The following is a 13,412-nucleotide window of genomic DNA, read 5'->3' on the forward strand; positions in this document are numbered from 1 at the left end:
TTTCAAATTGCTCAAGATGCTCTTTCCGTAAATTGGAAGCATCTCAAATAACTCAAGATGCTCTTTCCATAGATTGGAAGTATGCGTATCAGTCATCTTCAGATGTCCCAAAAGCAAACACGGGCAACAACACCGACCCAGAATCGACACAGAATAGATGATTCCCATTCGGAGTCGGTAAAGATAAAAGAGATGAGGATTGTTTGTGGGTTTCTGATCGATGACCTGATTGGCCTAGACAATGATCGCGAAGAGTAGCATCATTTGTGATCGGATTTCGAAAGAATGGACAAAAATGGAGTTATTGTTGGTATTCATGAAAGAGCAAATTATTACAGTGTTTGAAAAGTATTTGACAAGAACGAATGGAAAAGGAGAAGTTAAGGCTCTTCCTCGGCCCCTGTACCCGTAGGATCTAGACTATTTTGTACCCTAAACCGAGCCTTTCCCATCTGGCCAAAGTCCTGATAAATGCTCACATTTGTGCAATGAGCAGTTTCTGGACCAAGATTACAAATGATGCAACATGAAGTAGGAAAAAAAATGAACGGGAAAACAAGCATATAGAAGAATGTTATCTGTTGTAGCTCACTGGCCTGTGCCGAGATCACCCCACTGTATGTTGTACCTTGCGGCAAGACAGTGTGCCCCAACAGGGCCCTGACTGCCATATGGGTAGCTCTCGGGGACGGTTTTCTTCTCCTCAATCTCTTTTAACACCGGCGTGAAGATAGCCCAAGCAGCATCCAACTCATCACTACGGATAAAAAGCCTCCTTTCCCCATCAATAGCATCAAGCAAAAGCCTCTCATATGCATCGGGAATCTCCTTTGGATATCTATGAAGGCACGAGCAGAAGTTGTCACAAGCATATATCACTAAATGAAGCATTATCACATCTAGTTTCAAAATTTGTTTCTCTTTTCCCCTTTTCCCCCAAGAACTTCAAATGTAAAGCCACTTAGATAATTTGCTACAACTCTTCTTTAAAACTGCAATTAATCAACGAATTCAAGGAATAAAAAAATGAACCAAAAAGATGCTTGACGAAATACTACAGCATCTATGTTGTCTACGATTGCCAATGTCAATATGTCTTGCTAGTAGTATCTTACTCCCAAAATATGTCATTTCAACAAAACTAAAGGGAAGAGATCTACAAATGCATAGGGTTGCCACTATGGATAAGAAGTGTATTCCGTAAAAACTTTCTGGAAAATATGAGAAGTATAAATGTACCTTGCGGCGTAGCATAGATTCAGATTACTGCAGTCCAATTTCATTTCCAACCCAGGGACCTTATTGTTTATCATTAAATAAATAGCCTCATCTGGCTGCACTCTGATGACAAGCTCATTCGTGGCTTGATCAAATTCCGTCCCATGTTTCTGGTTATACAAATTGCCAGGCACATGCCTGAACTGTACCCTTATCTCAGTCCTGTAAAATAAATGTGGAAAAGGCAAGGAAAATTTGGACCATTGGGCATGAGATGGATGAGTATGTAGTACAAAACGTGCACGTTTCATATAGAACGATATATAGATAGGTTGAATCTAGGTTGAATCTCCAACTTTTAGTGACTGTAGGTACCTCCGATCTTGTAATGCTTTTCCAGCTTTCATCAAGAAAGGCACCCCTTCCCATCTTGCGTTGTTTATGAAAAGGGCTGCTGCGGCAAAAGTAGGAGTTAAGCTCCCCTTCGGCACGGTCTTGTCATCGGTGTAGGCCGGGTAAGTGGTCGATCCCTCCTTGTGGCTCGTGTACTGACCAATTACCACGTCATCAAGATGTAAAGGCTTCATGCAACGTAAAACTTTGACCTGGTATGGGCCACATATAATTCGAGTCATAACTCACATGCAATGTCACCGAGCTCTTCTATGTGAGCTTTTCAAAATGCTACTCAAGTATGCCTAAAAGAATTAGAAGACGTTGCATAAAGATTGGGGTTAGAACCTTCTCATTTCTTATATCCTCTGCATCCAAGCTGACTGGAGTTTCCATGGCAAAAAGGGTTAGTATTTGAAGTAGATGGTTTTGCATGATGTCCCTTATTATTCCGTAGTTGTCAAAGTACCTAAAAAGATCCACATCTATATACAGTGACTAAATGGACTGCTGTTTGACCTTAAAAGGACAAAGTAGGAGAGAAATTTACCCTCCACGCCCTTCGGTGCCAAAATCTTCTGAGAATATCAACTGTACATTCCTTATATACTGTCTCGACCACAAAGGTTCAAAAATGAGGTTTGAGAAGCGGAGAATTGACAAGTTCTCCACTAGCTCCTTTCCTAAGTAATGGTCGATCCTGTAAAGAATGATGTATATCAATTCGTAGTGCTAGTGTTCATCGCATGGAAAAGAACGGAATTGTCTATATCCACTCACCTGAATATTTGATTTTCCTCTAAGTATTGCTTGAGTGCTTTTGTCAGAGCTGCTGAGGATTCTGAATCCCAGCCGAAAGGTTTCTCCACAATTACTCTAGTCCAGCCGTTTCCGGATGCAGCTGATGAGCTTGAACATCTTACAGCATCTACGAAGATATTTGGAGGAATCGACAAATAGAAGAGGCGATTAGAAATTCTCCTGCCCTACACAGGTTAGAGCGTTGCCAAATTAATGGAAGTCAACTCAAGACAGGATGGGGATGATTACAAAAGAAAGGGTAAATGCAGGTTGAGACATTGATCAAGAAACTGGCAAATTAAGGATTCATTACCTCATCTGAATTTACAAGATCATAACAGGGGGTAAATCAGATTCTGTGATAGAATAATATTTTACTTACTATTTACAAATATTCGTGACCAGAGAATCACATACAACCACATAGTCTGTAATTCCAGTATACACCCTCTGATACTTTAACTAGCACCAAGACGCAGTACACTCTGACAAGTCATTGTCAACCTAAGTTTTAGATGTGAAACTTATTTACAAGACAAAAGGAACAAAAACTACACTCCCATGGCGCACAAATAGTTCTCAGAGTGAGCCTTTATGTGTAGATGCAGATCCCAACAAAGTTATTAACTCAAGACAGCAGATGGACAGGGAGTTTCATAAATAGTTGATTTTAACTACTGAAAGACATGGGCGAAACAGCTTAAATAGCTGTTGAGCATCTGTTGGTTTATCCCACGGGTGGCCTTTCAAAGTCAAATATGCAAAACTGCCAGGCACTTGATCCGTTCTATTTCAGCATTTCTATCTGTCAATCCACACATTCCGTTCCGAGCCTCCCATTTTTAGGGCAACCCAAGCGCCTGAAATACGACACAAAAAAGTGCCTAAAACACTAGCGGATATAGTTGGCTAACCCGCCATTTGGGTTTTCAATCAAGTTTAGTCTTCTGAGAGTACACGTAGCCTCATAGTTGCCAGGGATCTCTAACCACCTTGCAAGTCACGATCTTGGTGTCCTATGTCTGGAATCAGTCAAGTTCGCATCCAAACATTTCCATCACTGACCCATAGCACTGAAATGCTCTTAGAAAAATAGGACTAACTAAGAATGTTAACTTAAAATCATAAGAGAAGTGGATTGGCAATTTCATTTGAAACAATTGAACAAGTTCTAGTCAGTGATAAAATACATGTAATCTCGAAACAAAAGAGCTAAAAAGATTTTCAAATTCCATACTACATGCAGAGCAAGTTTTGCATGCACTTGGTGCATATGCCCATTCCATCTCAACCATTAGATCATGTGGATCTCACGTGAGGTCCCTACAGCTCAATGGCTGAGATGAAGTGGACTCACATGCTCCATATGCATACAAGAATTTTTCAATGAGCAAACTAATTAAACCTACTCCTAAAAAGCAACATGTTTTCAACAACTAGTACACCCCCACTCCAGTTCTTCTACCATATATGCGCCATACTTTTATCAAGATTACCACTAGAACTATATTTGTCAACTGCTCATAAAATCTTGCAACCCGACTGAGAGCACAACATGCAAACTAACATGTACGCAGTTTATTGGTAGCACAAAAATATAAGAAAAATATACCTAGTTCAATTACTTTGCCAGCTTACCTCGTGCAGCTTCAGCTTCTTATCTAGCTCTGCAAAGTTCTCCAGGGAATCATAATGGCCTGAATGATAGAAACATCTCTTCAGGAACTGGTCCATCTTTTCTTCACAATTCTCACTGAAAATCCAGAATTAACGGCTATCAATGGCGAGAATTCTCAGAATCTCAATAATTCAAAAAGAGAGGTCTAGACTGTTTGGTTGGGGGGTGGTTGGGGGGGGGTAGGGTGTGTGGGGAAACCATCTTATGTTGTGTGTCATACATACTGTGCATCACCAAAAAGTTTTAGATTGGAAATTCAGAGATAGCTTTCCCAATTTGTCATGTCAACAATCCCTTTGTAATACAGTGACCACCTTGTATACTGATGATCTTCATCTGCCTTATAGGCTTAAGCTGTCAAAATTTAATTATGGTATTAGACCGAGTTTAAATTCTCTATGGCCCGTTTCAAGTTTCATTCCGCATGTAGTTCTTGTTTGTTCTATGCTATTTGTTATTTCAACATGCCGGTCTTCATGACTGCAACAAAAGAACTAAAGAAGGATCCATGAGTGTGAAAATTAGCCACTTGTGGTGTATGAGCTAAAAGTTGTATTTACCTTCTATCGATCCTGCAAGTTAGAGATTTACTGATCATGTTTCTAAGGTCGGCATCGGTCATCTTACTCCGAGCATAACCATATATAGAGAAGTGCTGCAACCACGGAATCAAGAAAAAAATCGTGTGAAGCAATTTGGATGAACTCCTAGAGGATCAAGATAAAAAGACGGAATCATAACTAGTAAAATTTTGAAAAGAGCAACTAAAGAACTTCGACACCTCAGGTAGACAGCCTTCACAAAATAGCGCAAAAAGCGCAGGAAAGATCTTCTTTTTGGCAAGGTCTCCAGAGGCCCCAACCACTGTGATGCTGACAGTAGACTCATTCTTGCTGATATTTATGTTTTCCACCTCGGGCACGGTCAATGACAAGGAGTCTTTCGATTTCTTCCAGGGAAGTTCATTCTCAACAGGAATGATTGTCGCAGCCCCTGCACCTATGATTAACAAAAGATGGATAAGAAGTTAAGAACCAAGTTCCTCATCAGTGGAAAAAATCTCAAGTTGGAGGGGAGAGATACATTCATTAGGCAGAAGAAGATGTGCAAGAAACTCTTATTTCTTATTACGTTATCTGTTCAGCTCACCAGAAAAAATATTTTATCAACCCCTCTTGAACCAACTTCAACGAAAATCTAATTTCATACAAATCGAAAGGGTCAATGCAAATAAGCTACAGCCGATGCCGTTGGAAATATGGGAATTCTTTTCGGTGGCATCTTACTCCTATCAAGTTCGATTCACATTCCCTTTTACCCTTTGAAACAGAGAGAGCAACAAGCATCATCTTATGCCAAAAAAGATCTTCTGAATCTTTATTCGTATCATATTTAGTCCATCAGAAGGAGGAATATGAACACAGACACACAAAAAGAAAGGAAAAGAAGGAGCCACTACGCTACTGGGCCTCAATACAACCTTCACGGGGAAGCAAGAAACAGAGAGTAAAAATAATAATCGCCCAGCAAGCTAGTAATAGCTCGGAAAGCAACAGTATTAGAACGGAAAGGAAAACTTTTGGTGCACGAACCAAAGAAAAACAATTGCAGTACCGTACTTCAAAAACGATCATCATCAAACGCGACCCGAATAACTACAATGCGGGTGTGTGGGCATTGCGAAGTAAACGCGTATTAGAAAGAGGGGAACATCAATTTCGACGAGGTGACCTTCTTGCACGCGAACCGCATTGGCGCAGCAACTCCGGCGAAGCCGAGACGGCGACTGCGCGCTGCTTGGGATGGAGGAAAGCGTCACTCGGCGACGATGCTCGCAATCTGAAGGGGATAGACGAGGCCGCGACAACGAAGAGGGTGGGGTTGTTGCATGTGGTCGACAATGTGCAGAAGAAAAGGTTGCCATGTAGAGCTCTCTCTCAGTTTGAGCTTTTTGGTTCAGAGGTTCCTACTTTTCTGGATTCGGCCTAAAGAAGAAGGAATGTGAAGAGAGAGAGGGATTGCCAGTGTTTGTCGAAATAAAATCTTCGGAGAAAGCGAGGGCGGAGACCCTGGGAATCTCCGAAGCCGAAGGAAGAAGGAAGAGCAGTAGTTGCAGTCTTGCAGGAGAAGAGTGTCTGTCTGGGTGTTTTATAAAACGTGATTAATAGGTTAATCAGAGAGGTTAAAGTGGGTTGTTTGCTTAAATGGGCTGAAGTATTCATGGGCTAAAATACTTCGGGTGGGTTTGGTTCAGCATTCTCAAGGCGCTTTTAGCCCTCAAAGCTCATTAAAAAAATGCTGAAGTATTTGATTCAGCTTTAAGCCAGCATTTGACTAAATGCTGGCCTTGGGAAAGCTGAAAGCCCAATATTGATAGGGACCGGTATTGGACTTTCAACATTTGACCAAATGTTAAGAGATTTTTTTCTTTCCAAAACTAACCTTATCAATTTCCTATATTTTCGATTTTTCCCCCCCTTTTTACTGTTAATCTTCTTCGCCGGTTTAGCAATGGGTAAATTTTTTTAATAAAAAATTAAATAATTGCATTCAAAGCCCCTTTGAAATGCTGTTTTTACCAAACACCTTTCAACCCAAAACCCATTTTCAAATGAGATTTTACCAAACACAATTAGCATTTTCCTAAACCTATTTAGGTTGAACGCATTTGCATTTTTCCAAAACTTATTTCAAATGTTGAACCAAACCCACCATTCATTGGATGAATTAGGGTCCGTGAAAAATAAGTTATTTGAAAAATATTTTTTTAAAAAAGGTCGTTTACATAATTTACTAAAATGAATGAATGAAAAATACTTTCAATACTAATGTAAATTTTTAAATAAGTATTGTTGTAGATAATAAATATATTTTTTATTAACTAATTATTTTAAGCGATATACATGATAATTTTTAAAAAATAGTTTTTAAGTTACTTATTTTTCGCAAAATAAACATAGCCTTGATCTAAGCAACGAGAAGGCATTTTATATGAAAAAGTAAAAGAAAATGTCTTTGACTCTTGAGATCATCTAAATTTAGCAATGATTTGGAGTTGGAAACTTTGATGGTTGCATAGCTTTCATGGTCATCCGTTAATGCCAATACATAACTTTTTGCCCTCTCTGGGGAAAATCTCGAAAACTTTTCAGAGCTTTGGCAGCTCGAGTGAAAACTCAAATAATCAGCTAGATTGTGTCGTGGGTTCCACCCTTTGAATTATTGATTCCTTCGACCGGATTTTTTTATTTATTGATTCTACTCGGGAATTAGGAGCGTGGGATCTAATGTGAAAGTACACTCACATTTGCCAAAAAAAAAAAGAAGAGTGTAAATCGCTTGCCAAAACACGTGCTGCACACGTGAGAAATCGACACATGTACGGATCATGTGAGGAATCGACACATGTTCGGATCATGTAAGGAGTCGACATTTGAGTAGGACACGTGAAGAATCGACGCACGTGATAAACACGTGAGAAGAAGACTCTATATGTGTCATTTGAAGAAGGTGTCGTTTGAAGAAGTTGTCAAACCAGTTAGTAAATTGAGAGCCAACAAGAAGCAATCCCACATGATTCAAAGTTTTTCTTCAAGGAGCGCCAAAGAACACGAAAATTATCTCCTTAAATTTCATTGCGAGAGGATAGATTCGAGGCGGATAAGGTTCGAATAGTCTCTAAGAGTAGGTCAAAGAGTCCGTAAAATGTGGAGGACATGAGCATACCTCTCACGATTGAAAGAGAGCAGGTAAGCATCTTCTCGACAGTTACTAGATTAGCGAACTTCAAAGCCCCGAGATGCGAAAAATATGGATATGATCGACACAAACGGAAATTGAAGAAAGGCGCCAATATCATCGGTTATCTAGAGTCAAATAACTGCTCAAAGATTGGGTAAAAAAGAATTCGAAAAAATCAAGGAAGATGGTAATTATTGGCGCGCTAGAATTACAATCGCTGAAGAGCGATTACCACTCCAACCATTATAAATACCACTAGGCATCACAGAGAGGACCCCGAACAAATCAATAAATTTATTTTATTTTTATTTATCGTACTGCATTTAATTTTTTCAGCTGTAGTTTTTAGATTCTCATCATCTAGTCAAACTTCTGCGTTTATCTTTATCCTAGATACTGTGCCATCGAGTCAAACTCTGGTGCATTATCTAAGTGTATTCAAGGCATTGTTATCGAGTCAAACTCTGACACTGTTTTGGGTACTTTGGTTCATTATTCTTGAAGGGAATTATGCTTGCCAGGCCATACCATTGAGTCAAACTCTGGTTTGGTTTACGTTTGTACACTTTCTTTCGATTTCATTTGTATCGATTCCTTTGGATTTGTACCTGTAGAGGGCCGGTTCCGGTTCCTAAATTGTTGGAACTTGCCCGCAACCGCCGGTTCTAACCCCCTTTTTTTTTTAAAAAAAAAAAGGAGGGGGGGGAGGCCCGGGGGAAAGAGCCGTTGAGCCCGGGACCCGGAACCGGCCCGAATCGAAACCCAGCAGTTCGGACGTACCGGCCACGTCCAGAGTTAAACTTTGGTTGAGACGATATTTGCATAATTCTATTGGATTCTGTACGAACTTCGTGCATTGATTCTTTTGACTATTTGAAACTTTCCTGTCCAAAATCATCACATGACCCCTTTTCACATTTTAAAAGCCGAAAAATGAATTTCGGTGAAATATATTTTGTTGCGGAGCAATTCCGGCGTAACAAAGAGAAAATGCACTCACGTTACAGCTCCACTAATGAAATTATCATATAAAGACTGTTTTTTTTTTGTCGAAATCATTTAAAGACTTTAAATTTTAGAAAAAAATTTGAAATTAACTGGTTCTCGATGTTTATAAGTACGATCGAGAACCAGTAGTGAATTAAAGTACCAATTTGGTTCCCGATTTCAATTTTTAGATCGGGATTGATAAGTTGGTCACATTAAAGTACAAATTTTTTTTAAAATCTATTGCATTAGTACTAATTCAATCTTCAACATTTCAATTGGATCAACTTAGCCCTAAACCTCTTTCACTTAGGTACCAATTTAGTCCATTGACCTATTTAGGTCGGAAATCGCTAACATGGATGCTAGCGATTTTACATGGTACGGCTGGCACTAACGTAAACTTTTTTTATTATAATTTTTTAATATTCTTTTTTTGAATTTGTCCGTTCTTTTTCTTTAGCTTCTCTTACTGCCGCCGGTGGCCGGCGAGGCCCACCCTCGCTTGTGGTCAATGTCTAGCGACCAATCACCGTCAGAAAGGGAAGGAAAATAAAAAGAAAGAAGAAAAGAAAAAAGAAAAAAAAATCCTAAAACGATGTTAAAATAATATAAAAAATGTCAATGTCAGAACCGGCTATGCTATTTACTATCGCTGGCATTCATATTAACGATTTTTGGCCTAAATTAGCTAGATGGATTGAATTGCTATCAATATGAAAATATTTAAGATTAAATTTACCCAATTAAAAGGTTTAAGATTAAATTAGTACCGATGCAATAGATTTAAGAATTTTTTGGTACTTTTCCCGGATGATCATCCTCTTTCTTTCTCAGGACGCTTTGCAAAGTCTTCATTGCTAAGGGAAGGACTTTTGTGGCTTGCCATGTCAAATTAACCACGAAGGTTACATGCCATGCCTCCAGTTACGTTTAACACAGTTCGAATATCATGCATAAATTTTAGTAAGTTCCTACTGGGTAAAAACACGCGAAGTTTGAGCGTAAGTGAGCTCCTCCTGATAAAACGTCTCAAAACTATAGAGACTATATGTGCAAGATAATCTTGAGAAGGATACACTCCTTTGTTTATCGAATCTAAATCATGTCCTAAACCTACTATTCCAAAAATCAACGATGGTCTGGATGCGAAATAACATGGTGGAGTCATGCGTCGGCACATGTTAAAGTTCTGGCCTCAAGCCGCCTTCGCTTATTAACCCTAGCAATGAACGCTTCAACTCTCCTATTCAATTCCTCAGCAGGCAATTCCTCCTCCTCCTCCTCTTTACCCTTCTCCAACAATGTCCTTGTCCGTTCTTCTCTCACTTCTTCAACTTCTTGGTTTTCGCCAATAAAGTTCTTCTTAGAGTCCCTCTCCTTATTATTTTTCTTCCTTGGAACGGGATCGTAAACTTTGAAATCCTTCTTGCCTTGACTGACTTGGCGGACGTACTCGGTGTAGAGGTCGTCGGCCGGAGACGAGGGCAATGCCCGGAGCCTCGATTCACCGATGAGGAACATGACGATGGCGTTGACCACCAAGAAGAGGCATTTCGGGTGAAGGAAGGTCGACTCTAGGCGAGGGAGCGTGACAGATAGAAAATGATCCAGGTAAGACTCTATGGAGGATGAGGGAAGGAAAAAATGGTTAGAACAGGCTAAAATGCACATTAATCCGGTGAGAAGATTGAGAATCAAATGGTTATTGGGTGGGATGAGGCGGTTCTTCTTGTGTTTCTTCATGGGTTTGAGCTTTTTGGCTCTATGAGATTGATCCATTTTCAATGGTAGAGAAGGCAATTTAAAGCAATTCTCAAGGAGAATTTGAAGAGAAATGGTTAGAGAGAATTCTTTGCCATCTGACTGAACATTGGAGAAGTGAGGAACATGGGCTTTATATAGTGGAGGTGGGATATTTTGGTGAGATTCTGTATATTCATGTTAGTTTATACATGCACAATTCTAATAATGTGGGAAAAAAATGTAAAACTTTTACAAAAGGCACGACGGCACAGGTTGAAAATGTGCTTATTTGGGTGCTTTTACTTTGGCATCCATTTGCTTATTTATTTATTTGTTTTTTTTTTTTTTCTGTTTTTTTTTTTTGCTTGTGTACAGTATGCTCTAATGGTTCGAAATTACCTAATTGCAATATGTTGATGGCTTTTTTTTATAATTTTCCTGACTTTAGTATCAGTGAGTCCAAATGCTTTTTTTTCCCCCTAGATTCTTCCGAACTCATCCGTAGACCCTCAATGCAATTTGACTTCTTCTTCCTTTAAAGATCTTGTCTAAATCACATTAATAATTACCTATGTGAACTCTTCTAGTTACATTAAGCAAGGTTAGATCTATCCCAATTTTGTGCTTTAATTGAGTTAATTGATAGCCTCAATTATTACTAACTCAATTTTACCACGTCACAGCTCACAATTAAAAAGAAGAAAAAACAAAAAAGTAAAAAAGCATATAGCTCGTGCATCTTGCCTTTAGTACATGGGAATGGAAAGCGAATGCAGAACTTAAGACCATTTGGTACTTCTCCATGCTTTTCTCAAGAGGTTTGGTACGCCTTTTCCCTTAATAATTGAAGAGTAGGTATCTGTTGACGTTGAACTTGGGACACCACCTTGCCGACACTGCCCAGTTTCGAGAATTAATCTGCAGTACAGGATCCGGATTAAGGTGTTTGTGTTTTGAATCCGGATTAGTCCTCTGATGATTAAGTCAGTAATTAGAAGACGAGCTGTACAAAATCTTCCCATTTAGGGTTCTGAAGAGCCCAACCTGGATTCAAATTAGAATCCGGGTTGGATTGTCGGGCCACGGTGGAAAGGTGGTTGCTTTTAGCGACAGTTGGCAATACGTGCGACAAAATTTCTATTACTAAAGACACTTGACACCTCGGCAACATGTAATGCTCTATAGTAAGTCGTATAATTTTTCTGGTCAAATCGAGTTGAGGGTCATTGTGTGCATGGACTATTACTTGGTGGTGGCGCTATTGTGGCCATCCGACGTAAGTTTAATGCCAATATTGCCGAGGGAGCATCCCCATTTTTTTACCTTGAATTAATCAAAATATGCGGAATTTCTTACTTTTCATGGAGGACTATATCTAGTAACTGGGGATATATGGCTGACTGATATTGCGTATTATCACTTAGCTATTGCAATTCTTTTCTTGATAGCAAGTCATATGTATAGGACCAACTGTGGCATTGGTCATTGTAAAAAAGATATTCTAGAGGCTCATGAAGGTCCATTCATAGGCCAGGGCCATAAAGGCCATGTCATCGGGATCTATAGCATACCGATGGGATGATTTGGTCGGGCTATTCTCGCCACTCTATTGCTTGAAGTACTCCGATAGTAGCTTTTCCTATGCATCAGCATCAGGACTAATTAATTAGTCATCAGAATGGCATAGCTCGTCTAACTAAGGTCTTCTTTTTGTGAACATTGTTAGTCAAATCTCCTGTGATTTAGACACAACATCTCTTTTGATCAACAACAATGAAATAACGATGTGAAGGTGAATGGAGTAACTTGTAATTGAACTTTTATGAGCTCGGAATCATCTTTATTTTTGGTGATATTCCCTCGTGGTTGGCTAAAATATTTGTCCAATCAATTCAAACCCTAATTTTTGACTTGCATTTCCTTGCTTAGATTACCATGACGAGTACGAGTAGGTCAAGAAAAACACACGAGAGAGCTTCATTTACATGCGCAAGAATTGAGCTAAGCATAATGGACCAACCGAACTGGAACCACCCCAATCGGACAGATCCGTCCGGATCCTCGGTCCCTCGGGGGGCTCCACCGCTTCCTGGTTTCATAAAATTGGAACCAGACTTGACCGAATAATATATATTTTTCAAAAAATTTGCTAAATATAAACCTAAAATATTTAGGATTTTCATGTGTAGGGACAACTCGATGTAATTAATGAGATGTGGTCCGGTGAATATGTCGTTAACGAGAAGAATTCAACGACAAATCACAAAAATAAAAAATATATGAGACTAGTCCAATGATTATATCGCTCGAAAATCAGACCGAACTTAGAACCGATCACCCTTCCGCAAGAAAACTCACAAGAATCCAAGAATTTAAGTATATGGGTCGCTTTAATGTGAAAGTGGAGATGGGGCGGTAAAGCGGTCCACAGAAAAGACGTAATCAAAAGAATGCCAAGTGGGTAGTTTCTTTCTTTCTTCCTTTCGTTGCGTTGCTTGATTACACCAATGTCCTTCCTTCCTTTCTTCTTCCCTTTCCTTCTGTATTTCCTTTCTAAGAATAGCCTTTCGCCTTCTTTTAGGGATGCCAGTATCGAAAGAAAGTTCCCAGGGAACTTCCTCGGAGCAGGTTCTTTTGAACATGGAAATTCAACCACCAAATGGTAAGTTTGCTTTTGTGGGACGAAGGATATTACTATTCGATTCCCAGACTGAAAGATTCTTGGAGAAAAGAGGGAGTGACCATGACCATGGGTGTTGCAGGTTTCACGGAAGGATCCCGGAGAGGTCGACAAAGGAAAAGTAGAACTTCTAGTTGCCTCTGCAGATTCGTTTTTTGCACTGTTTCG

General features: G+C 39.5%; 2 protein-coding genes across 2 annotated transcripts; both read right to left on the reverse strand.

The window, feature by feature from the left end:
- Nucleotides 1–275: 275 nt before the first annotated feature.
- LOC115739009 (glucose-6-phosphate 1-dehydrogenase, chloroplastic-like) lies at nt 276–6,177 on the reverse strand. Its single transcript, XM_030671854.2, has 11 exons — nt 5,822–6,177; nt 4,872–5,089; nt 4,651–4,745; nt 4,051–4,165; nt 2,392–2,597; nt 2,162–2,311; nt 1,960–2,080; nt 1,594–1,823; nt 1,240–1,440; nt 546–838; nt 276–492 (listed from the first exon to the last, which is right to left on the reverse strand). Exons 1-10 carry the CDS (start codon nt 6,012–6,014, stop codon nt 589–591), a joined length of 1,779 nt encoding a protein of 592 aa, XP_030527714.1. The 5' UTR covers nt 6,015–6,177; the 3' UTR covers nt 276–492; nt 546–588.
- Nucleotides 6,178–9,875: 3,698 nt separating this feature from the next.
- LOC115738951 lies at nt 9,876–10,693 on the reverse strand. Its single transcript, XM_030671767.2, has one exon. It carries the CDS (start codon nt 10,598–10,600, stop codon nt 9,986–9,988), a length of 615 nt encoding a protein of 204 aa, XP_030527627.1. The 5' UTR covers nt 10,601–10,693; the 3' UTR covers nt 9,876–9,985.
- Nucleotides 10,694–13,412: the final 2,719 nt, after the last annotated feature.

The sequence above is a fragment of the Rhodamnia argentea genome, chromosome 1 (genome assembly GCF_020921035.1).
Source record: "Rhodamnia argentea isolate NSW1041297 chromosome 1, ASM2092103v1, whole genome shotgun sequence".
NCBI lineage: Eukaryota > Viridiplantae > Streptophyta > Magnoliopsida > Myrtales > Myrtaceae > Rhodamnia > Rhodamnia argentea.